This window comes from Poecilia formosa, unplaced genomic scaffold (genome assembly GCF_000485575.1).
Source record: "Poecilia formosa unplaced genomic scaffold, Poecilia_formosa-5.1.2 Scaffold43, whole genome shotgun sequence".
Taxonomy (NCBI): domain Eukaryota; kingdom Metazoa; phylum Chordata; class Actinopteri; order Cyprinodontiformes; family Poeciliidae; genus Poecilia; species Poecilia formosa.
This window is the reverse complement of record NW_006799982.1, coordinates 675,936-699,986: the sequence shown is the minus strand read 5'-3', so window position 1 is coordinate 699,986 and position 24,051 is coordinate 675,936. Positions and strand designations below refer to the sequence as shown.

At 38.3% G+C, this 24,051-nt stretch overlaps 4 protein-coding genes across 4 annotated transcripts; 1 reads left to right on the top strand and 3 right to left on the bottom strand.

Moving 5' to 3' along the window:
- Nucleotides 1-6,340: 6,340 nt before the first annotated feature.
- Nucleotides 6,341-8,029, top strand: LOC103137727 (sialidase-3-like). Its single transcript, XM_007551599.2, has 2 exons — nt 6,341-6,602; nt 6,719-8,029. Exons 1-2 carry the CDS (start codon nt 6,411-6,413, stop codon nt 7,697-7,699), a joined length of 1,173 nt encoding a protein of 390 aa, XP_007551661.1. The 5' UTR covers nt 6,341-6,410; the 3' UTR covers nt 7,700-8,029.
- A 2,968-nt stretch (nt 8,030-10,997) lies between these two features.
- LOC103137725 (forkhead box protein D2-like) lies at nt 10,998-13,262 on the bottom strand. The gene has a single exon (XM_016671349.1). It carries the CDS (start codon nt 13,180-13,182, stop codon nt 12,370-12,372), a length of 813 nt encoding a protein of 270 aa, XP_016526835.1. The 5' UTR covers nt 13,183-13,262; the 3' UTR covers nt 10,998-12,369.
- Nucleotides 13,263-15,285: 2,023 nt separating this feature from the next.
- zglp1 (zinc finger GATA like protein 1) lies at nt 15,286-20,819 on the bottom strand. Its single transcript, XM_016671348.1, has 5 exons — nt 20,755-20,819; nt 17,653-18,999; nt 17,442-17,554; nt 16,335-16,428; nt 15,286-16,124 (listed from the first exon to the last, which is right to left on the bottom strand). Exons 2-5 carry the CDS (start codon nt 18,984-18,986, stop codon nt 15,992-15,994), a joined length of 1,674 nt encoding a protein of 557 aa, XP_016526834.1. The 5' UTR covers nt 18,987-18,999; nt 20,755-20,819; the 3' UTR covers nt 15,286-15,991.
- A 90-nt stretch (nt 20,820-20,909) lies between these two features.
- On the bottom strand, nt 20,910-23,813 carry fdx2 (ferredoxin 2). The gene is made up of 5 exons (XM_007551595.2): nt 23,596-23,813; nt 23,222-23,273; nt 22,136-22,242; nt 21,979-22,066; nt 20,910-21,906 (listed from the first exon to the last, which is right to left on the bottom strand). The coding sequence occupies exons 1-5, from the start codon at nt 23,780-23,782 to the stop codon at nt 21,750-21,752; spliced, it is 591 nt and encodes a 196-aa protein (XP_007551657.1). The 5' UTR covers nt 23,783-23,813; the 3' UTR covers nt 20,910-21,749.
- Between the last annotated feature and the right edge of the window lie 238 nt (nt 23,814-24,051).

Here is a 24,051-nt window from a genome sequence, read left to right as displayed (position 1 = left end):
AAAGTTGTGTTGCACACACCCTCGAACACATACACTCTCTGCTGGTGGGCCGCTCAGCGCCGCTCTGAGCGTGGGTGGTCTCGGCCAGGTGGAGGAGAGAAAGATTAACACCAGGCCTGCCCAGAGGAACACAAAGGAACGATGGAGAGAAAATAAGGGACAGAGTAGAGATAAACATCTGCCCACCAGATGTGCTGGTCTGGATACAGAGCCGGTTTGCAGGATAAAGAGAAGAGAATAAAACATGATTTGTCTCTAACAACAGCACGGATTGTTGCTCTCCTTCTCTGTGATTCCCTATGAATATTAAGACAGCGTTGCTTCCTGTTTGCCTGCCGTCGGGTTATATACATCACTCACCCTGCACATCCACAAACACTTGTTCTGTTCTCTCCTGTTGTGCTGGAGGAACCTCTGCAGGCGGCCATGCTGCACTATAAACCACAGATTACCACCACCTCCTGCAACTGTGTGTGTTTTAGGAGGCTGTTGAGATGACATGACGACACTGGACGCATTCACAGAACCCAAACCTCATCACAGACCAGTCGGTGAATTCATGTTTATCGTTTGTATTAAGAGAAAAGAGAGATTTGCTTTTTATGTGTGTAGTTTTTCCTTTTAAAAAAATCAAAAATCTTTAAACACCTACAAATGAAGTTTATATTTTTAACCTAACCCTCTTTCTCTTGTCATCACACGTTTTTAATGTGCAACTTGTTGAAAAATGAATGAAAATTTGACTTTAATTTCATCAAGTAGGTTACAGAACAAATAGTAGCATCTTAAAACAAAGTCAAACAGCACACGATTATGCAATCATAAAAACTTGAACATGTCACGCATGACAAGTCACGATTTAAGTGTTCATCAGTACACTGATTATTAAAACTTAATGAACAGAGCATTTACAAAAATTTAAAAAGTGTGTCAGAAATTTGTCAGTGAAAATTTTGCACAACTACTTTTCTCTGTAACTGCAGCTGCAGATGCGTTGGTGACTCTACCATTTAAATATGAAGTGTTTTACGAAGTTCTGTGTGGAAAATAAATAACTTCCTGGTCATTTAAGTTGGATAAAAAGGGTCTTTGAACATCATTTTCCAGTCTTGTGACAGTTGGATTGAGTCCACTGGTTACTTGTAACCTTTAAAGAGACAACTGCAAGAACTAGATTTAATTCAAGAGTATCAGAGTAATAAGGGTTAAATGCAAATGGATGCCATATCTTACAGATTTACGTTTGTACAAAAACAAATCTTAAGCAAAGAAAAACTGATAAAATATGATGTAGCACAATAAAGTATCTAAAAGTTCAAAAGGTATGAATTCTTTTGCAATGATTTCGTACATTTTGGCGAGCTATGTGTTTTTATTTTCTGTCTGACTCGCCTGTTTCTTTTCTCTGCTGTGTGGTGTCTGTGTGTGGTTTACAGCTGTTTACACAGTTAACAATGGCTAAGCTCTTTCTGAAGTCCAATAAATTCACGATGAAAGAAAAGGCCAAATTAATAAAATTTAACAGGAAAAAGATGTGGCTAGTTGCACCACACGATGTTAAAATTACCCTCTTAAATGACAGAAGAAAAAAAAGGAGTATTTATGAGGGTTTTTTTTTTTTTTGTCATAACCACTAAATAAAGCAGGAGAGTTTATGTTTGTGTGAGCTCTGTTTGTATTAAACCTTTTTTCCTGTGCATGCTGGGCCTTTACTTGTTTCCCTTCTGCCCACTGGCTCTGCTGACCTCAGAGCCTGCTCACATAACGAGGTATTAAGTTAAACCAGCAGCCCTGGAAAGACAAATACAAATAACTGACGATTCAGTTCCCCTACGCTCTGTTGGCGTGCTACATTAGCTGGAACTAGAGAAACTCTTTTCACTGATTCTCTGCACACTGTGCTGCTGCAAAGTTTTAGCCCACCTGACTCTGTAATAACTGTTGTTCTTTCAAAGTCGAGCTGTAAAACTTGTCCTTTTCTCTCGTTGTAAAGGCCAGTGAAACACTGGCAGACATAGTGTAAGGATCGCTCTAAAATTCAAGGTTGTCTGGTGTAATTGTTCAGATTTCTGGCCACAGTGAAACCTATGGATTCGATGCTTGCGTGTGGCCCTGCATAGGCTTTAGCTCCAGCATGAGTACATCTGTGTTAAATATCTGTCATCATATAAGTGAAGTGTGTCTAACATGGGTACTCTATGCATCCAAGACCTATGGGAGGAAATAAGGAGCAGCTCAAAAGGCACAGCTGTATGATGTATGTGGTTTTTATACGTTTCCTGAATACTGGTTAAAAATTCTCATTTTATAAGACCTCCAACTTCTTCCCTAAAAAGAGACTTAATGTTTTCTTCCAAGGCTTTTGTTTTGGATCGCTCTGTTGCTTCTCCCATTCAGATGTATTTCCAGCTTTTCCTTTGTGTAAGCCGAGACCCTCGTGAAGAATCCGGCCTTTTCCACATGTGTCCGCGCATCTGTCTTGTTTCACATCATCAGATATTTGAAGTGAATCCCAGCATCATGTGGTCGCCACTCAGCCATCCTTTGTGGTGTCTCTCCGGACGTCTGGAGGATTACAGTTCGGCACAGCTGCGCCGAGGCTTTTTCCTTTCACAAAAAAAAAAAAAAATCTGTTTATTGCCTCTTCAGATGTTTTAAACAGAATACTCTTAAAGATAACAAACACATTCTCTTTCGCTCTCTCTCTCACACACACACGCACACACACACATATACACACATACAGGTTTCACCAGAAACTGGACAGCACAGAGAGCCAGGTTTCTAAATGTGGCACTGAGGTTTTAGCCCACAGTTTGTTCTGCCATTTGTTTTCACTTTGTTGCATGTTGGAATAATCGTTAAATTTGTTGCAGATTGATTTCCAACCTTTCATACAGGATGTATATTCAGTCTAAAAGATTATTTCTGACATGATATGAGACAAACGACTCTCAAAATATAGTTAAAAAAAATATATAACCATTGATTCAAAACAAAACAAAAAACAATTTCACTTAAAAAAAAGTTCCAGAAAAGATTTACACTCTCTTGAATAATCTGTGGAAAATCTTCATTGACATTACATCCCTTCTTATAAATGTTGGCCACATCTTTGTAAGCTTCTTGCAGTATCTATGACTTTTCCTATAAAGACACAACATGTTCCCAAATTCTACTAGTGAAAAAAACAAACAAACAAAAAAACAAAACAAACAAAGATGGCACAGTCTGACAGATATACAGTACTTACTCCTCTGCTAAAGATAGGATTTTGTCCTTTTCTCCTTTCATTTCACTATTTTTTAAGTTTACAACATGCTGCCAAAGTGAGGAACAAAGAAAAAAACTGTATGAAAAAGTGTATGACCTTGAAGCATTACACACAGATACTGAAGTCTTATTGCCTACAATGTATGTCAGAACTTTCACATATTGATAGGTTACTTAAACATTGTTTAGTGTTAAACTCTGAGGTGATTTTCTTTGTTTATTTGTTTGCAAAACTGAAATGGAAAACATTTTAACAAAGACAGTTGAGGCAGTTCTCCTGAGTCCTGAGCTTTATTGCTTTCTGCAGCAAAGAGGTCAGTAAATCAGCACTCTGGCTGTTACTATAAACAATTCAAGCTCTTTTAACAGTTTTCTAAACACACCCACAAAGTCACACACCCTCTTTACACATGCATGTAAATGCATTCTGCAACCTCACTGTGCCATTAAAGTTGGGGGTGTCATACTATTTACTGTAGCGATTTATTTTCACAGAGTAAAATTTCCACCATAAAAATCATGGATGTAAAACCTTCCCAGGGATAAAAAAAACAAAAAAAAAACTGATCTACAAGAACAGTTTGTTGACAGAGGAGGATATTTCTTATTGCTATGAGGTTTCCCAAAGTTTCCTTCCGATTTGTTGATCAGTTTTTATGATGGCTCCTCCCCCAGAAGCAGCTGGTTGTCAGGGAAACCAAGTTCTATTACTTCTGACACACACAGAACCAGAGCCAGAAAGTCCTGCCCAATCAAATGGAATGTTTTGTTTACACCATGTGCTTTCTTACATTTCTTTACAGCTTAGCATCAGCTTTAACTGTCTTTAAGTGTGTCACCTTGATCTGAATCAAAACTGGAAATCTCTCCAGAAATCTCTAAAGCCAGAACCAGAAGAGAATCGTAATGCTCGTTGTGTGTACGACATTGATTAACTGGTTTAATTTCCTCCTTCTCTTTTAATTTCTCTCAAACTTACATTAGGATCCCCTTCAGCTTAGACTGATTGATTTAAAAGCATTAAGCAGTTAAATGCATGCATATTGTGCAACTGGTCACTTTTTAGCGACAAGATATTTTTTCATAAAAGAAGTTGTGAAGTTTTATACATCTGCTTCAGAACTTCTAAAAAAGTGGGGGGTTTTTTGGGTTTTTTTTAGCTATTTTTGTTTTTATTTTTTGTGGTTTTATACAACAATTCAGAACTCATCATATAATCTAACCCACCTCGGGATTACTACACAGCTGCTCTTTAGAGCATCATTAGCTTCAATTCAGGTACCAAATAAAGTTTCTTCATTGCTTCACTAATGGTGACATTGCAAGATAATGTTTCCAGCCTGTTGTCCGCAAAAATGCTCAGCTGGGGGGGTCATAATGACATGACTTTCCATAAGTCTTCAACCCTTCAGGAACTAAAACCAGGGTAATGTGTGTTGTCAGTTTGAGCCAACAAAGCAGGGGGTCACTTGAAAAGAAGCAGCAGAAGAAGAAGAAGAAAAACAACAAAAGTCAAAGAACTCACAAATGACCTGAGAAAGGAGCAAGCGAGGGTGAAGGAGAGCTTGTTTTATTGAGAGCTGAGCAGCGAGCAGGGTGGTCCTATCCAGAATGGAAGGTTGTCAACACAACAGCACAAAACAAGCAAGTCATCGCTCTCTCACTTTCCTAACTGCTTGCCCTCCCGCTAATGCAGTGCAGTGCAAAAACTCCTACAGTGAGTTCATTCATTCAGCTGATCAATGTAAGCATATACATCACTTAATGCTATTTACCTTTAAATTCATGGCTTTTATTGGTTTGCATAGTAGTAGTTGTTTTCCTATCTAAGCATGTTATTAAGGAGGTAAAAACATTGTGTCATTAAGTTCTCTCCCCCGTTAGGTTTTTGGACGGGGTCTGTGTTGGTGAACGGATCCAGATGCCTACACCTAATATTCTGTTACACATGGTGTTGATTTCAGTTCTGACACCCTCATCAAACTGGATCAGCCCATCCCTAACATATGATGTTGCCCTGTAAAATGTTCTTGGCACACTAAAAGTAGTGAGTATCAATAAAAACATAAATCTACCTGTTAAACTGACCTTTCCATTTTAGCCCTGGTCTGATAAGTGATTTTCAAAATCTATACTCTGTTCTAAATGTATTTTCTACTTTAAACATAGTTTTTACGACCTAAAAGCTCATAAGTCAAATCTCCATTTAAAATAGACGTTTAATGAAATGTTTAGCCCAGAGCTAAGTAACGAGATGAACGCCCTTCCTCTCATTTCCCTGGCTTTTCTCTCAGGCACCTGTCATGTATAAGAGTATTAGAGACAGAAGTGGATTCAAAGCAATGGATTGAAGGAAGGAGAACAAGAAGAAAAAAAGATAGAAAACAGGGTAACTTATGATATCTGCTGCATGGTAACAGTCGGCAGTGGTTTTTGATATGGTTTATGTCGGCAGTTGACCAGGGCAGCATTGGAAAGGGGTAAGGTGGTCAAGATCTTATATTATTTTATCCTGTCTTATCTTATCCTGTCTTATTAGTTGGCAAAGCTGAACAAGTTTGCTACTACTTGTATGCATGTGCAGTGGAATAAGTTTCCTTTGCTTGCTGCAGAGTAGTGGAAGAGTAGGTTACCTGCTACAATCAAACAAAAAGAAGATGGTTTTATAAAATTTTAAACATAGGAGAAATAAGGACTGGAAAAAGAGGAAAAATGAATAAGATTTAGATTTTGACAAACATTGCTAAATAAATAATTTTAAAATACAAAAGCATAAATGTGATTACTGAGCTATTTAACAACAGAGCATGTTATATTAGAATGTCAAATATGAAGGAGAGACTAAGAGTTTAAAAGAAATAAGGAAAACGTTAGAAATTGAATAAGAACTTAGGTGGCAAATATACAAATCATTCGATTTTTAAAGAAAACTAAATTGTTTCATAAAATGTGATTATATTTAGTAGTTATGTGTGTATAATATGACAGACTAAGATGTTCAGATACAGAGTGGTCATCCTGAACCATTCTCCAGTAGGTGGCGGTAGTACCAAACGTTTCTTACCAATCGCCAATAAAAAGTAGGAAGAAGAAGACCGACACGTCACTTCTCAGTACAGACCATTAACTTTCCAGCAATGGACAAGTTGCATAATGATCCACAATCGTCCTGTAAACCAAAGGTTTACAGGATTCCTGCTCTTTTGCCCGTGGGAGAAACTCTTCTGACCTTTGCTGAGCGGAGAACAGAAAAAGCCGATCATATGGCGGAGGAGCTGGCTATGAAAAAGGGAGCGCTGCAGAGGGAAACCAACAGAGTTACAGTTGAGGTATATTTCCCCCCAGTTAACTGTTTAATTGGTTCACGGCTTCTCATTTTACATTTTTTTTTCTGTCGAGCACACTGTCTCTTATACTTAATCCATCTGCATATCATGTTTTGCAGTGGACTGAGCAGAAAATTGTGGAAGAAGCGCACATTGATGGCCACCGCACTATGAATCCCTGTCCAGTGTACGACAGGACAAACGGGAAGCTCTTCTTGTTTTTCATCTGCGTAGAAGGAAACTGCACAGAATGGTGGCAAATTGGCAATTACTGCAACAAAACCCGGCTCTGCTACGTCACGAGTGATGATCTTGGAGAAACCTGGAGTGGACTGACTGATCTGACTGAACATCTACATACTGACTGGGTGACCTTTGCAATTGGGCCAGGTCATGGTCTTCAAACAGAGAGTGGTAGATTGATGATTCCAGCTTATGCTTATGTTGGTGTAAGTCCTGCTAAGCCTATTCCACATGCTGTCTCCCTGTATAGCGACGATTCTGGGGTAAACTGGCAGTTTGGCACTTTGTTTGATAGACAATCAATAGAGTGTCAAATGGCTGAGGTTTGTGATGCGAATGGCAGATACATCTATTGCAATGCCCGCAGTAGCGAAGGGCATCGGGTGGAAGCGTCCAGTGACAGTAAAGGACAAATATTTGCAATACACAGTGACAAAAAGCTTGTGGAAACAGGTTGTGGCTGTCAGGGAAGTGTGGTCTCCTTCCCAGCCCAAAACAAAGACTCGGCAGCAGCAGCAGGCGATGCAACCCACTGGCTTTTATACACACACCCGAGCCATAAAAGAAAACGACTCGATTTGGGTGTGTTTCTGAACAAATCCCCATCCGATCCAAATGCATGGAGTGAACCCTGGATCCTTTACAGGGGCCCCAGTGGTTACTCTGACCTGGCTTACCTTGGTGATGGCTGGTTTGCGTGTTTGTTTGAATGTGGGAAGGAAGAGGAAACTGAGCAGATTGCTTTAAAAATGTTCAACTTAAATGAAATGGAGGGAGACGCACAAGAAAGTCACACCTCCACATCGCAGCAATCCACTAACCCCATCGGAAGTGAAATAATTACTTGCTTTGCCTAATTAAATTAAAATCCTATACTTCAGTTTTGACAAATGGACCATTTTTGAAAGGTTGACCAAAAATCTTTAACGATAAATGAACAAAATCAAATGATATGATTTCAGTTTACATGAAACAATTGTCTACATAAAATGTTTTTTTTTTCCTTGTAGCTTGTATTGAGCATGAGGTGTGTTTCCAACATTAACATTTTTAATACTAATTCTTAATGCTTTTCTGACATTGATAAAATATAGTGTAATCTTTTTTTGTCATCTTTATCTACTTCTGTAATCTTTTTGGTTATATTTCCTTCGCATAACTGAAATAAAAAAAAAGTGCATTAAATTCCTATGAGGCAATATTATTATTTGCAATTTCTAATTTTTAGTCAATGAAACTTTCATTGAGCTGTTGAGGATTTTTCTTGAAAATACAAAGTTAACACACGCCACAAACTGAAGGCCCAGGGGCCAAATTTGGCCTGCCTGAGCTTTTTATGTGGCCCTTAGATAAACCTTGTTTGATGTAAAATGTGTTTACCCTTCTTGAAAGGTTATGCAACAGGAGGGGCAGGTGTCCTAAATAGACATCACAAGGAAAGAGCATCATGTGGTAATTATTAAAGCAACATATCATAAAGGTAAAGCTACAACACAAATGGCTCTTCCAAACAGACAATGACCCCAATCAGTGTGCCAAGTTAATAAGTGGCAGAAGGACAAAAAAGTCTATGTTTTGGATTGAACATCACAAATATATCCCATTATTCTGGCTACCCTAATTGATCTAAAACAGGTGAGGTTTGGTCTGATTTAATAGACAGAAAAAAAAGGTTTACTTCCTTTAACAAAAATACTTGTCTTTGAATGTTTCTAATTTAATTCAGCATAGACTCCCACAGGATTAGACTTCTGATGTGGCACTTAAACTCACCATACTGGCCTGCATTACTATACACAGATTACATGTTCTTCTTCAGCATGTAAAAAAAATATATTTTCACTGAAAATGAATAAAGTGACTGGAAGCTAAACGTGGATCCTTCCAGGACTTCCAGAGGAAGCCAACATTTGCGAAAGACAATGCAGCTGGAAAAATTGGCCTCCTGTCTTTAGCTTGTATTACATATTAGATGTGTTATTAACAGTGAATCACTCCCAGAAAGTGTTCTGCATTTCTGACTGGCAGTCTTGCACTCCCACGTGGAAATAGTTAGCAAGATACTGTTTATGGATCTCACAGATGACAGAAAACCTGCATTTTTGAAGGGCAAAGTAATTTAGGGCTATTAGCAATGCAACATAACAATCTAAAAGGGAGCCAATGAGAGGCAACTGGGGTAGTGTTTTAGTGTGTTTTTATTCTCTACATAAACCTGCAGATTTTTGATGACAGTTACTGAACATGTGTTTATCATTTATCTGTCAAGACCACATTATACAATGAAAAGACACCAGACATTGTAAAGTAAGTATTTTCCTCTGGAACAATGATCCAGTCTCCATTATTGTGGGGCTAGAAGTCCTCCTTGTTGTCATTACATACATTCTATGTTCTCTGTGGTATTTTGCAGTTAAATATGTATTTTTTTAATTGCTGGATTTATGCTTAAATTACGAATATTTTAGTTTGCCGACACTACATTTCACGAGGCATCAAGTGGTACTGAATTCCTCTTCTTTAGAAATAGATCACATCACATTACAAACTGAATTTTCTTGTTAGCACAAGGTGTCCATTAATATGTTTTAAAGTTGTTTTGTTTCATCTGTGCTGCTGTTGCATGACTATCTGAGGAACTTTGACAAGGATCAAATTGTGATGGATCAAAGTGTTTGGATCATCTCTAAAACAGCTGCTTTTGTAGGCTTTGGTGTTTGGGGTACATTTTGAAACGACAATGACACCGTCCACAGAGAACCAAATTTTAGATCAGCATGGACTTACTGGATGCCGACCAAGAAGGATGTTCCTAAGATTTTTCTACATGAACGTCCTGGAGAAAGACTGAAGTTTTTTTTGTCACAATGACGAGACATATTTTTGAAAAATCAAATTTAGACGTTCAGAGCACAGTTGTGGTACCATAATGATGTGGGATGGCATCGTTGTCATTGGTACTGATACATTTCACATTTTGACAACCAAAGTCTGAAAATGTGGCGTCCAGTTCCCTGAGTAAATCAGTTTGTTGAACCATTTTCTGTTGCGATTTTCATCATTTTTGGTGAATTTCTCCACCAGCTTTGAGCAAACTATGAACATCAATTTTCATGTTATTCTCCATAACTTTCTCCCTGCTGTATTTCTTGATCTTCATGAAGTTGTTTGTTGACTAACGTTCTGGAACAAACCTCAACCGAGCAGAGATTAAATTACCCACAGATAAGCTCTACTTGCTTATTAGATTACTTCTGAAGATATTTGATGCTTTTAATACAGTTAATGCTATATTCAATTTAGATGTAAAATAATTAAAGGAGGAAAATGCAAAAACAACAGCGATAAATATACTATAACATTTAATAATACAAGCTAAATGCTATTACACATGAAAAACTATTTCTAAATTATTTTTATAGTTGGTACACAAACAATAGCTTAATGTTATTCAACTGTTGGCTGCCGCTACTTTTGGGGACATGCGGTTATGCATAACTACAATTTGCGAGTTGTTCCCAAATCTTTGGCTTACTCAGGAAAGCCTGCATCCAACAGTTGCTTCAGCACGACGGAGTTTTTCCAAACTGAAATTGATTAAAATTTACCCAAGTTCTCCGCTGGCACAGGGACAATTCAGTGGCCTTGTACTTATTAGCACCAACCACACAGTTGGCCATGACATCTCTTACAATGATGTCATTAATGACTTTGCTTCCAGCCCTGACAAATTCACATCCCTGTTTTCAGATTTTTAATAAACAATTTGAAAACAAAGTATAAACATGTTCCTTCATTTTATGTGCTTTTCTCCTTGGGTCCATTACAAAAATCCTAGTTTAGGTTTAAAGGAATTTTTTAATTGAATCAAAGTGTTTTTTTGTTTGTTTGTTTTTTTCTGAGTGGGGGTTATATTAGGATTTTGAAGTGGCCCAGCAAGAGCTTTGACATGAATCTGACACAAAATATGTGCAGGGAGCCAAAAATTAGGATGATTGCACGGAGGCCTCCGACCTCAGAATCTGTGAAGCTCATTACCAACCATGAACAAAATACCAGAACAAAAAGAAAAAAAAAAGAAAAGAGTAAGGACAATAAAAACATTTCCATTGATTACTGAGAAGGATAGAAATATTTTTTGACATGCCATTTTTAAAAATATAAATTACATTTTTTATTTGATTTGAAATCAGTACTCATTTCATAATGGGTCTATTTTTTGAAAGACGTCTGCCTCATTCCCTATCAGAAGCAAACATCTTAATTAAAATAAATAAAAATTAGACAAATAAATCCAAATTTACCAGGCGTATAAAACATTTTGGACTTAAGTGGGTTTTGACAGGTCATGCTAATGGCCTCTCGGGGACCTTAATAAAATAAGGACAAATACCTAGGTTAAGATCTCGCATAATAAAACTCTAAATGCCCACAGCAATTTTTTTACTTGCATATTTCCATTTTTTTTTTTTTTGCAAATGATACGGATAGGGGAACAATGTTTAGCTGAAGATGTCCATCCTTCCACTTACACTCATGTAATTTGCACATCCTACCTTCAATATCTGCCTCAGGTAACAAAAAAACAAAAACAGTAATGTATAAATATTTCAGAAGAATCAATAGGAGATAGATATTTTAGACATTGCCTTTCTCTACAATTCCGCTCGGATGAACTCTTGCTTGCAGCACAGCAAACAGGACAAGGAGCTGGTTTAAACCAGGCTAGGGTAAATAAAACAAAAAGTGTTTTTCGGTTTGATTTTATTAATATTTTCCTCTATATTTTATGTAAACACATTTCATGTGCAAGAATAGTAAACATTACTTAAGTTTAAGGGAAAGGCATTAAAATACGGGTCTCCCTAACTCTAAAGTCTGATTAAATCTTATAGCCTTTCGTGCATTTATCAGTTTGGTATATTTTTTTGATTTTACAATGAACAAGTTACAGATTAGTCTGTTTCCACATTGCAATCAAACTGCAGTATACAGTGTCGTTTGAAAATTTGATATCACCTACCGATGATTTCATCTGTGATAGTCAGCACTTCTTGCATTTAAATCTGGGCCTTTTTCAAACATGACACAAACATCCAAAAATAAATTCAACTTGTAGTCTAAAATTATATAAAAGCAGTTCTATATATCGTTACTTTAGTCCGTCGTAAATGTAATGAATGATTATGTGTCGCATGTTTTTCCCTAAATTACTTTTCTTCATCGAAAATATGCGTCTCTCTGATGCCTGAATACTGTCTGATTATTGGTTATTTATTGGGGTTTTTTTGTCTCAGTTTTTCTTAAATATTTTTATACTTGACTTTTTCACAATTGAAAAAAATAGCATAAGTTATAATCGTTTGATTAATTCAAACTGACACTATTAGTTTATAATTAAACAAATTTATTTAAACCAGCACTAAATGTGAGAGTCATTTATTTTTATAAACACGGCCTGTTGGACTGAGAAACATATGTACCGTTATGCCGTCTGGATGTTTGTAGTTCAAATAAATGCAATATTTTAGATCAAGCATGGCGAAACTTTCAAGGGGAAAACTGGCATCTGAGAAGCTGGATAGGACGATAATCCGTGCAGCGAGGCGGAAGGAAGGGCGAGATTTGGAGCTATTGCTGGGAATCCTGAGTTCCAGTGTTCAAACATGAGCACAGGATTCCGGGAGAGGAGCGAGGAGAGCGCTGGGATCATGCAGCCCGCAGGTGGCAACCCGGGACAAACTTGAAGACGTACCCGGCCTCCCGAGCCCGCTTGGAGGCTTGAATCGGGACAGTGGAGTCCGGAGCCAAACGGCGACCCGGCAGCCGGGCTGCGTCGCTCCTGCGCCCTGTGCTCCTTGAGCGCTCCCAGAAACAACTCCTGCCGCTTGAAACGTTTCCTCCTGCGAAGAAAGCTCCCGTTTGCGAACATGTCGGCCGACATGGGATCCAGCGTCCAGTAGTTCCCCTTGCCAGGATTCCCGGGCTCCCGTGGCATTTTCACGAAGCAGTCATTTAACGACAGGTTGTGGCGGATGGAGTTCTGCCACGCCGGGAACCTCTCCCGATAATAGGCGAAGCGCTGAAGGATGAAGTGACAGATCTCACTGAGGGTCAGCCTCTTCTTCGGACTCTGGAGGATCGCCATGGTGATGAGAGCGATGTAAGAGAACGGAGGCTTAGAGGCGGATCTCCTGCTCTGGTCGTCCTGTTTGGGGACAGCAGCAGCAGCAGAGGACGCGGATTTCTCACTGAACACAGAAAACTCCGCGTCTTCACAGTCGCTTTGACCCTCCACGTCAATGTCCGTCTCATCCATGGGTCTGGGGTCCAGCGTCATGGTCCAGAGGGTAGCCAATGGAGAGACTACGGCCCCAACAGGGGAAATCAGAGCCTGTCTAATGGGAAGGACCCCCTGCTCCCTTTTCATTAACAAAAACATAAACCATCTGACTGCATCTAAGTGCAGCCTCCCACTCTAAACATCCTCCTCCTTTGCCCCCTGCAGACTCAACCCAAAATGCTAACATCAGACAAAGAGCCTTCTATTTGCCAGCAAAATATTAACTAAAACACGTCCACGTTTACAAGCTACTGCTGCCAAACTTTTGCATAGAAATGTAAAAATCTTTTAAACACTTTAAGATGTCAAACTTAAACATAATTGTTCACAGGAATGCTTTTACAGCTTTTTATAAACACAATTTCAGTGTTCTTTGTTAGATTTTGGTTATTTCTATTAAAATGTTCTCACAAGAATTACAACTTTGAGTCTCAGAGTACGTCTCACCACATCTAGAGATTACATTTTTTGCATGTTCTTTACAAAGTTTCATCAGATCAATGAGAGAAGAGCTGGTCTCAGGTCTAGTCTTGTTCAGATTAAACTTAACCCTGTTTTTGTTTTGTTGTTGTTTTATTGTCAGGTTTTCGTCCAGGAGTCACCTGTATATAGCTTTATCCATTTTCCCATCCTCTTGAACAAACTTACTGGAACCTGATAAAAACAATTCCCACAGCATAATGCTGGTACCTCCGTATTCAGTATGGGCTGTAGTGATACACTAATCTCAAGATACAATACGATGCGCGATATTCTGCTCACGATATAATGTCACAATATTCAGCAAACAATGTGATTCTATACATTTTTAAGATTTTCTGAAAGATTTTAGAGGGACAGAGTGATTTTGATGACATTTTGTGATCAAAATCATTCCATAGACGTGGATTGAACTTATTACACACTAATCACTCAAGACCCATTTGGCAACATTTAATTCTGGTGTAATAAATATTTTTGTCATACATTTGCTTTGTTTAATGTTTAAATGTTAATTTAAACAATTGTGTATTGTATATTTGGTTATGTAGAAAAGGAACCCTTTTTGTCTTATTCACTTATTAGATAATGTAATTTATCTATTTCCTTTCATTATTTGATTAATTGCAACCCGTTGTTTCAATACATGTCATTTTTAATGTACACGTTCAACTGGGTAAAAAATGTCAAGTGTGACAGATGTTATTTAATTCATGTGGATTTGACATAAAACTCAAAGTAGGATTTAATGTATTGATACTCGCAGATGAAAAATCGATACTTTGAGGGAAAAAAATATCGATAACCATCGTATAATCGATAAAATTACACAGCCCTAGCATGTAGGGTAAGCTTTCCAGCATGCATAGCTTTTTGTATTTAAAGCAAAATGTTCAGCTTTGGTCTCATTTGGTCAGTGCAATGGGTTGCATTGAATTAATGCAGGAAGTTGAATAAAAATGCAATCCTCACTTTTTGGTGGTCTAACACATACAATCCCAGAGAACATAGAAGTTTTTGTATATCGTGCAACAAAATGTGGAAAAAAGTTTAAGGAGACGGAATACTTTTGCAAGGCGATGTAAACATGATCACTCAAGTCCCTTCTGGCATTAATTGAAATCAAAAGTTTGTCTTTGAAAATAACATGCATACACAAACCTGTCCTTCATTAGTGTGTTTGTTATAACTTGCATTTACCGTTCCATTTAATTGACGGTAACAGGTGAGTTTCGAAATGTTTTTTTATAGGAAATGTGAGAGGACACGTGAAATTTATGAAGCTGCTGTTTGTTTTATGTTCTTGGCTTTCACAGTGCTCGTTTCCACCAGTGTTTCTCCTTCCTAAATGTTTTGGCACATGGTGAGAGAGGAAACCGTTGAAGACGTAATCCATTTTGATATAATAGCTGCGTTGTATCAATTTGTTTGAGGCCACCCACTTGGACGGCTGGGGGAAACTGTGGGAAGCCTCATTATGGAGAATTTGTTACCTCCAATGTAATCTGTGCACCTCTCTAAAACCGTTATTTTATGCTGTAATCCCTGTAATTATCACAGTGGATTTATGTCAGCTGTACAGATTTTATTTACACACATGAAAGAAGTGGAAAACATATCAGATGTTTCTTTTTGAATTTACTTCAGACGAAAGCCCACGCAAATACACAAAATAACTGCTTGTTTTTTTTTCTCAGAGGCAACAGAAAGTGCACCACTTTAGCCTTCCAAATGTATTTTGCCAACAAGTACAACCAACAAATACAACAAGACAAAATAAAATGTAACTTGTACATATTTACCCACTGTGTTTAGCAGACAGAGTCACTGTCAGGGTCGAAGGCAATAAATTGTTTTTGAAGTTAATATCAGCAAATATTACCATTAAATACTGGAGCCACCCGGCATAACTGATAGTCATTACACGGAAAAACTAAGTTAAATGACAAGATATCAACAGTAATAAAGGTAAACTTTCTGCAATACGTTTCAGCGTCCTGTTTTTGAGGCTTCATGACATACAGCTTGTCCACAAAAGCTTCAATCTCCACATAAGTAAATGTTTCTATCCACACACACACACAAAACACTGTCTAAACACCATCACACTTGATGCATAGAAATTAAGATGCACAAACTGACATCAATTCTTCACTTTATGCTCTGACAACAATTGTAGAGCATTTTACAACTCTTTTCAAACTTTTTTCTTTTTGCATCGCTACCTGCGCTTAACTGTAAACAAGTAAACAAAGAAGCAGCTCTGACCTCGTTCGTTCCTAGCTTTGCCAAGAATACACATAAAAAACCGGCATGTGTGTGCAGCCTAAGAGGGATGTTTCCGCTGAGCTGAGGTGAGTTTCACCAAGTTTCCACACCTGATGCAGAGTGAGCTGGAGTTGCCCTCTTTCCGGGGAATATGCCAGCATTTGACACAGCGGACTCGGTATTTCTTATACCTTCAAAAAAAAAAAAAACTTATTAGATTGCAGACTTATTTTTAGCCCTTCCACAAAGTATATTTGTCTTACAAGATGCACATTCATTAGAAATATATATGATTAGCCTTGATATTAAGAGGAGAATATTACTTGAAGAACTGGGGAAAAAAAAACAAAACAAAAAAAACATTAGAAATTACAGTAAACAGAAAGGGTTTTTAAATCTACCTTATGCCACAAGCATTACAGAGAGGAGTCCCGTCCTCTGCGTCCCTCCACATGGGGGTCTTCCTGGTGCAGCAGGACGCACAGACTTTTCCTTCTGATGACACAGAATTACAGCAATATCAGTTTTGTATCACAGAAGTAAAAAAAATGATCATCATCAAGGATTAGTCCCAATCTAAAGTAATACCACTGAACATGTTGGGATTTCTTTGTCTCATTAATGGCCAATAAGTTGACTGACATGAAAGCATTCATACAACTAAGAACTTAAAGAGTATGAAGTCCTAAAGTAAATACTAGTAAAATGCAAGTTGTGGCTACTTAAAAAAAAAAGAGTTTGAAATTAATTTGTAAATGCATTTTGAATTTCATCCTCCAAAAAGATGCCTGGAAAAGTGTGCCGACCAACATATGAAATGAAAGGAACATTTGAGAGAAAACCTAAAATTCTTTTCACTCAACCATAGTGAAAAGATGCATCTTTTCACTGTGATGCGTATGATTGATTATTATGATTCACACAAGCATTACATGGTTACAGGCAATTACAAACAATTTAGACTAGTTTTTTAAAGTATTCATTAATACAAGTCATTTCAGTCACGGATAATCCCATAAATTTTGCTAAGACTAATGGTGAAAGATGGTGGTCTAGTCGCGCCCCCTGGTGGAGATATTGACATTCCACATATTACCTTTTAAAATTTTGCCAATAGACATTTGATACTTTAGTATTAAACTGTTATGTCTGCCTAAGACATGGATGTTTTTTTATATATATATTAAGTGCAGCACATAGATTTTAGGTTCAGTAAATATAAAGCTATTTGATATGTTCTTTCATGCTTATATAGGAATACTCTTCAAAACCATCACAACTTTCACATAACCTTCAGCATTTTCTTTTTTTTTTTTAAATGGATAAAAACAATTTTAATGTGGTTTAATTTGGATGCATTAAACTACTAAACAAATTATAATCAAAATTGGCAGACCTCCTAGTGCAGATTGGCTTGAGCCAGTATAATCATGGTCAGTGGATTATTAGGGATTTCCAATAATAGTAAATATTATTACAAAATGTTTTGTATTTCAGGTTTTACTTACTATTGATATTGGTTGTGTGGTCAGTCTCCTCATCTGAACTGCTGGTTTTAGCCAATTTCTGCAATGCCCGTGTCCTCAGCTTTGGTTTCCTCACACTTTTGCAGAGTTTCTTGCTGTGACAGACACGCATGTTGCAGACTGTTACGTCAATCATCTCAAATTAAAACACTTCAAAAATGTTATCACTAAAAAGCGCCGAAGCCATTTTCACCTGTACTTTGAAGTAATGAGAAGTCGACACTGTTGCCTGTCGTCATCCAGCTCTGTGTCTATCCTGAAAGTTACGCCCTGGAAGTCTGGGTCCTGACTATCAGCGCTGCGAGAGGGGTGAGGCTGTTTCCGTCTGGTCTTGGTTCTACATTTGTTGGTTGAAAGCTGATCTTTTTCATCATTGCTCACCTTCCAAATATCTGTTGCATATGACACAGTACAGCTAGAGACAGTTGAATAGTCAGCTTTGGGGTGGCTTTCTTCCTGGGGAACGTGACAGCATTCAGTCTTAGATGCTGAAAATTGATCATATTGTCCCGATTGCGGTGAGAGCAGACCTGCACTGGAAGGAGGTAGCTGGGTGTTGCATGGTTTCTCTGTAGATAAAGTAACATTTGCATTAAGGTCTAGTGTTAGTGCTGGTTGTGGCACATCTGTGCACTCCATATAGGTTGAACTGAAAGTAATCTGGGCAGTAGAACATACACTGGAGGTCTGTGCTTGCTGCAAAGCATTATCAGAAAACAATACATTCAAATGATCCTTTTCAGTAAGAAACCAGTCCTTCTTGCACTCCTGGATCAATGATTGCTGTTTGCCAACACTTGGCTTCTCTCTGTAACTGTGCAGAGGCTGCAAAGTTGCTGCTGAGCTGCATTCACACAACGCTACAGCATGAGCAGCCGTTTTCTCAGCAGAGTGCATCTGCAGGCTACAGCCCTCACCAGAATCTTCTTCAACCTCTTCAGAGCTACCCATTTTCAAATCCACCACAGATGTTGGAGATATCCGTCTCTCACAGAGTTGAAGTGACAGCCCTGAAGTGCTTTCAAGACTGTATTCTGTATTTCCCCCCTTCGTTACGCCTGGCGATGCAGTTGCAAATTTGGCATTCGAGTGACTGACTCTTGAAGATGATCCTAAACTGAGGTCTGCCTCCTCAGCATCTTTATCATGAAGTAGTCTTTCACAGTGCAGGTTGATTAGACTCAGCACTTTCCAGGGGCTGTTTGGTATCATGCAACACAAACTGTGTCGGTGAGAACTGCAAGAGGATTGGAATAAATGTTCATCCCCGTCTTTTACTCCTGAAGGATCCTCCAAAGGGTTGGAAGTGGCTCGCTCTTCCTTTTCATTTATGCAACTATTAACATCTGATGCCTCAGTAGGGTTTTTGGAAGCAGGATTTGTGTCAAACCAACTTTTGTGGATTGGTGTTGCAAGCTTCGAAACTTCATGAAAGAGGTAGAAGAGGGCCGAATGTGAATCATTGTGTTCTGCTTTGCTTTGGTTGTCCTGGATAAATGCAGCTTCTGTCCTTGGCGCTGTGCTCATGCTAAGCCACTGTCTGCAAAATTATCAAAACAAGCAGATAAATTAAGGGTATCACATACCAACTAAATTGAAACATCTTTAATAAAAGCTACAGCTGGCCTGCTCTGAGTCTAACCCAGTCTATTTCTAGAAAGTGGCCGTCAACTGAACTATAGATCTATAGACGATATAATCTGTAATCTGCACTGTCATTCTGTGCTTAACCTCGGCTCTTTACTGGAAAACCCATTTTAAGAAGTAACTGATGTGACTAACGCTATGTACGTTTTTTTTTATTTTATTTTATTTAATGGAATCCACATATTTTAATACCTGAGATATATATATATATATATATATATATATATATATATATATATATATATATATATATATAATTTGTCCTCCCTCACAAATACACATTCTAGGTTTTCTAAAACAACTTACACATTCTGCAAAATCTACACTACATACAGTCTTCTATAAGATAGCTATATACATTGATGTTCTGCAAAAGCATAAAAAACCTTTTCTTTTCTATATAATCCATTACATTTACACACAACACACCCCTCACATCCAATGATGTCCAGTGTGCTGCACAGCTATCACATTACCCAGTAGCATGATACCAGCAGCTCCCATAGTTGCCCATTTTTTAATTGACTTAGTCATACAACATTTTAAGTTTTAATCCATAATTTCTTACACAAATTAACTCCACAAACCACTATGCAGATAGATAGATAGATAGATAGATAGATAGATAGATAGATAGATAGATAGATAGATAGATAGATAGAACAAAATCACATCAAGAAACGACAACTATACAAAAACGCGGAAATTCAGAGTTCAGATTGCACGTTCAGATTTTTGAGCCGAGTAAAGATTTGAAGTTTCTAGCACTACTTCTCTCTAAAAATGTCAACTCAAGGCTTTTACACATAACTGGGGTTCTTGTTTCCATTTGACGTTTGACAGCGGACAACATAAACTGTGGAGTTCACAACATTGTGAGTAAATAAATCACTTTTAAACAGCTTAGATGGGCTAAGAGGATATTTTTTTTACGTGTATAATTCCTAGCAAGGTAAAGAAAATAACGCAAACACATGATTGACGTCCTAAAACTTGATCTCATTTAATAAAATGTATCTTTTTTAACTCACCAGAAAGAATGTAATCATTTTTGGAATCTTTGGTCTCGTTTTAAGTCGTTATAGAACGAAAAGGTTGCACTTCCTGCGTTCTAGAACGTCGAAGGCTTTTCGCGGCCATCTGAAGAAGACTGTCGCGAGCGCATAAGCTCAGCGGCTTACATCAATAGACTGGCCGTTGTCATGGAATCAAACACATTCAAGGCACAAATCCTATTTTCTGGTAGATCAGACTGCGAATCAAAACTTTTAGATCTGAAGATTTGACATAATACGATATGAATTCAACTGACGTTGGACAGGTGTCAGAAGGATGTTTGCATGAATATTTCCCACAACAAAACTCACAAACAGCTAACTAAGGACACTGAGCTCGCATAATAGCTAATCGCTTTTGAAACTCACCGTGGATCACACAAATCCCTTTAAAATGTTGAGAAATGCAAGTTACTGAATTTGTTTCGATGAGAAATGCAAGTTACTGAATTTGTTTCGAACTCAACCCGATTAAGCCGTTAGCTATGACTTGGGTTTTGGGTCAGCCTGAGGCCACACAGGTGTTTTTGGTTTACTTGATTGCACCTGCACCGTATAAAAATGCTGATCGGGGCTAGGCTCCAGTACTTTACCTGACACTGCCTTGAAAACAGGCGTAGTTGACGAGTGAGTAATGGCCGCTTGTTAGCCTTGGATTAAACTAGTTTCTTTTTGTTTTTTTTGTTTTTTAAGGCAGACGGATGATTTTCTGATTACCCATGTATTCAAATAATGCACTGCTTACAAGTGAGTTTCTGAGCGGATTTTATTGCACAGTCTGAACATTTTAACAAAAACAAAAATTCCTATTTGTGCGTATGTTACAGTAGACTTGAGTAAACTCCCACAAAGTTATCCATCTTGGCACACCTGAAAGTAATCAACTAAACTATTTAGACTCAAATCCAATCCATCTGCATGTTTTGAAATGTTTAAACAAATGAGCATTAAGTATCAGCATCATTCTGGAATTCAAACATCAAGTACACTTACATGGCTTTTCTGTCAGCCTTGATAGCCAAACAGCAAGGAAACCCTTCTATGTGTGACTTATGGTTAATTTCATAAAGCGCAGTAACATCTATAAATGACTACTGGTACATAAAAGGAAGTCCAATGCATAGTAGAAAGTGTGACAATTAAGATCAGACAAGACAGGTCAGAAAAATAATCACTTTGTAATATTTGTGCGTAGATAAGCTGTAAAAAGGAATGTGCCGTTCACCAGCAAAGACACCAACTCTGCTCTCAGTCTTAAGCTGATATTGGAGCAGTGAGCAGTCTGTAACATTGAATGAAATCTTAAAATGATCAGAGAACTTTTTACTTCAATAAATACATCAGTTGAACCACCACAGTTTCTTTTGCATGTAACCTTTGAAATCACCAGATTTTCTTAGTGTTCGACTCAATCTCATCTGTCCTGATGTTGCATAAACAACTGGAAATGTCAGTAAGATGCTCTCAGAGCTGCTGTTCCATCTCTTCAGTCACCCCAGTTGCTCAACCAGAACACGGTGTTTGGCTCATAGCACCACCCTCTTTCTTTATCAGTCCCCTCTCTTCTCTTCCTCCTCTGTTTCTCTGCTCAATGAGGTTTGGGAACATGGCCGTCCACATAGAAGTTCCTGGTGACTTTGGGCAAAGTGAGCTCAATCCCGTCAAGATCCGGGGTGAGAATGATCTGACATCCCAGGCGGGAATTCTCCTGAAGCATGGGTGCCATGTCGAGCATGTCATCCTCCCTGGGGACCGAAACATGTGTCAACTTTTACCGAGATCCAGAGCATACAGGGAAGATTCAGCTGCAAATGTACCTCTCTTCAGGTTCTGGAAGTTTGTCGAGATGGGCGGAGTTCACATAGACGTGGCATGTTGAGCAGGCCAGCGATGCCTCACAGGCTCCTACAGGAAAACATAAAGGGATCCAATTATTCCAGCATCATACGTTCGTTAAGCTGCATCCGCCCTCACCTTCAAGGTCAATTCCATGTTTATGAGCCAAATAGAGGATGTTGTCCCCAACTTTGGCCTTAACTGGGATTCTTTTGCCAGAGCGGTCAATATACACTACGTTGACCCTGGAGGTTAGAAACGATAACATTATTGAACAAACAACTGATTTTAAGTATACTTTTCAACTCAGTGCCTTGCAAAAGTATTCATATGCGAAACGCATAGAAATGCATAACTGTGATGTTTGCGGAAGTGTCATTTGTATTCAGCCCAATTTTAGGCAAAACTCTAAACTTTTGCTGCAGGTACTTTGGGGATTCCAGCTTTTAGCTCTAGCTTTCTCTTCCCAATATTTTCTGGTTTTCCACCACATATAGTATTTTGTACGAAGGGCGAACAGTTCAGTTTTGGTCTAAGACTGACGTGCAAGCCAAACTTTGTAGACATTGTCTTCAGAAGACAATTAGTTGCTCTAGGTTTTAATTTTGGATATCAGCTGACTTTTTTGTTTAAAAAATAATGAATAATGAATAAAGGAAAACCATACACCTGCGACGGACTGGCGACCCGTACAGGGTGTACCCCGCCTCTCGCCTTTGACAGCTGGAGATAGTGGGCACCCCTCCTGGCCCCAGTGGGATAAGGGTGTAAGAAAATGGATGGATGGAAAACCATACATGCCTTTCATTTCCAAATTACTTTAATTTGCATTACTTTGACATGAAATGGTGTGAATACTTTTGTAGGGCAAATGTTTATATAGGCTTCCATGACCCATATAAACACAAAACAACATTTATCATAAAGACTTTTTAAAATTTAATCATGTCCACACAAATACTGATAATGCTTATCTAAGATGTTGACCATTATCACTGAAACACTGGAGCATTTCCAGATTACAGTCAGTGTCTGAAAAATTAAAGTATTTTGTCTTTGATAAACCAAGACTGTGAACTAAAGTAAATAATAATAAAAAAAAAGAATTTAACTAGTTGAAAATAGAACATTTTCAACGTTTTAGTGGGGATTTTTATTTCTATTATTGATTAGTCCCGGTTTATAGTTGTGTATAACTCCACAATAAAAGCCCTTTGGACTTACACATCATCTGGGTCTTCTGCGTTGGAGCTGCCCTCTTCAGCTTGGGAGAGACCTTTGGAAAGAGAAACAGTAACTTCAGGAATCACGTAACTGTCTCATATCAATCAAATACAAAGCGGGGAATCTACAACTTGTTACACAGATGTTGCATAAGTTTCATAACAACTCCAACTGGGAAAAAAGTTGCACAAGAGCTTCTAAACAATGTTTGGTTTGAAATATAAATTGCAAGCCAAAATTTGCAGGCATTATGAACAACGCGGTATTCGTAAGATAGGTTACTACTTATTAGATGTCTTATAAAAAAACAGTTTATCTTCACGAATGCATCCTAAAAATTATGCTAAACACTGCTAGCAAGCTACACCACTCACATATACTGGTCTGTAAATGCCGATTTATCGTCCGGAGACTATCAAACGACCCCCTCCTCTGAGAGCCGGCGGTGTTGTCGACACAGCCCTTGAGTCTGTACAAAGGACATGACCGACAGTCCGGGATAACTCTGGAGAACCTCAAAGTCAGTCCCATGCTCGACCTGGCTGCAGCGGCCGCCGCCATGACGCTGTTTTGGTCACATGGCCAAAATCAACCAATAGGAAAAGAAGGAAGCCAAGCGGTCGCTTTCTGCTGTGAAGCGCTTTTCTGACAGCAGAGGGCGCTACTGAACCACTGTCAAAACAGGAAATTGAAGTACGTATTTTGAAATGTTCAATTTCATTTTATTTTATTAGATCCAACACTGTTAATTGATGAGTGGAAGGAAAGCAGTAATTGGTTTTTAAAAGCTGAATGGTGTGCCGTGAATTTGTATTTGATTCAATACTTGG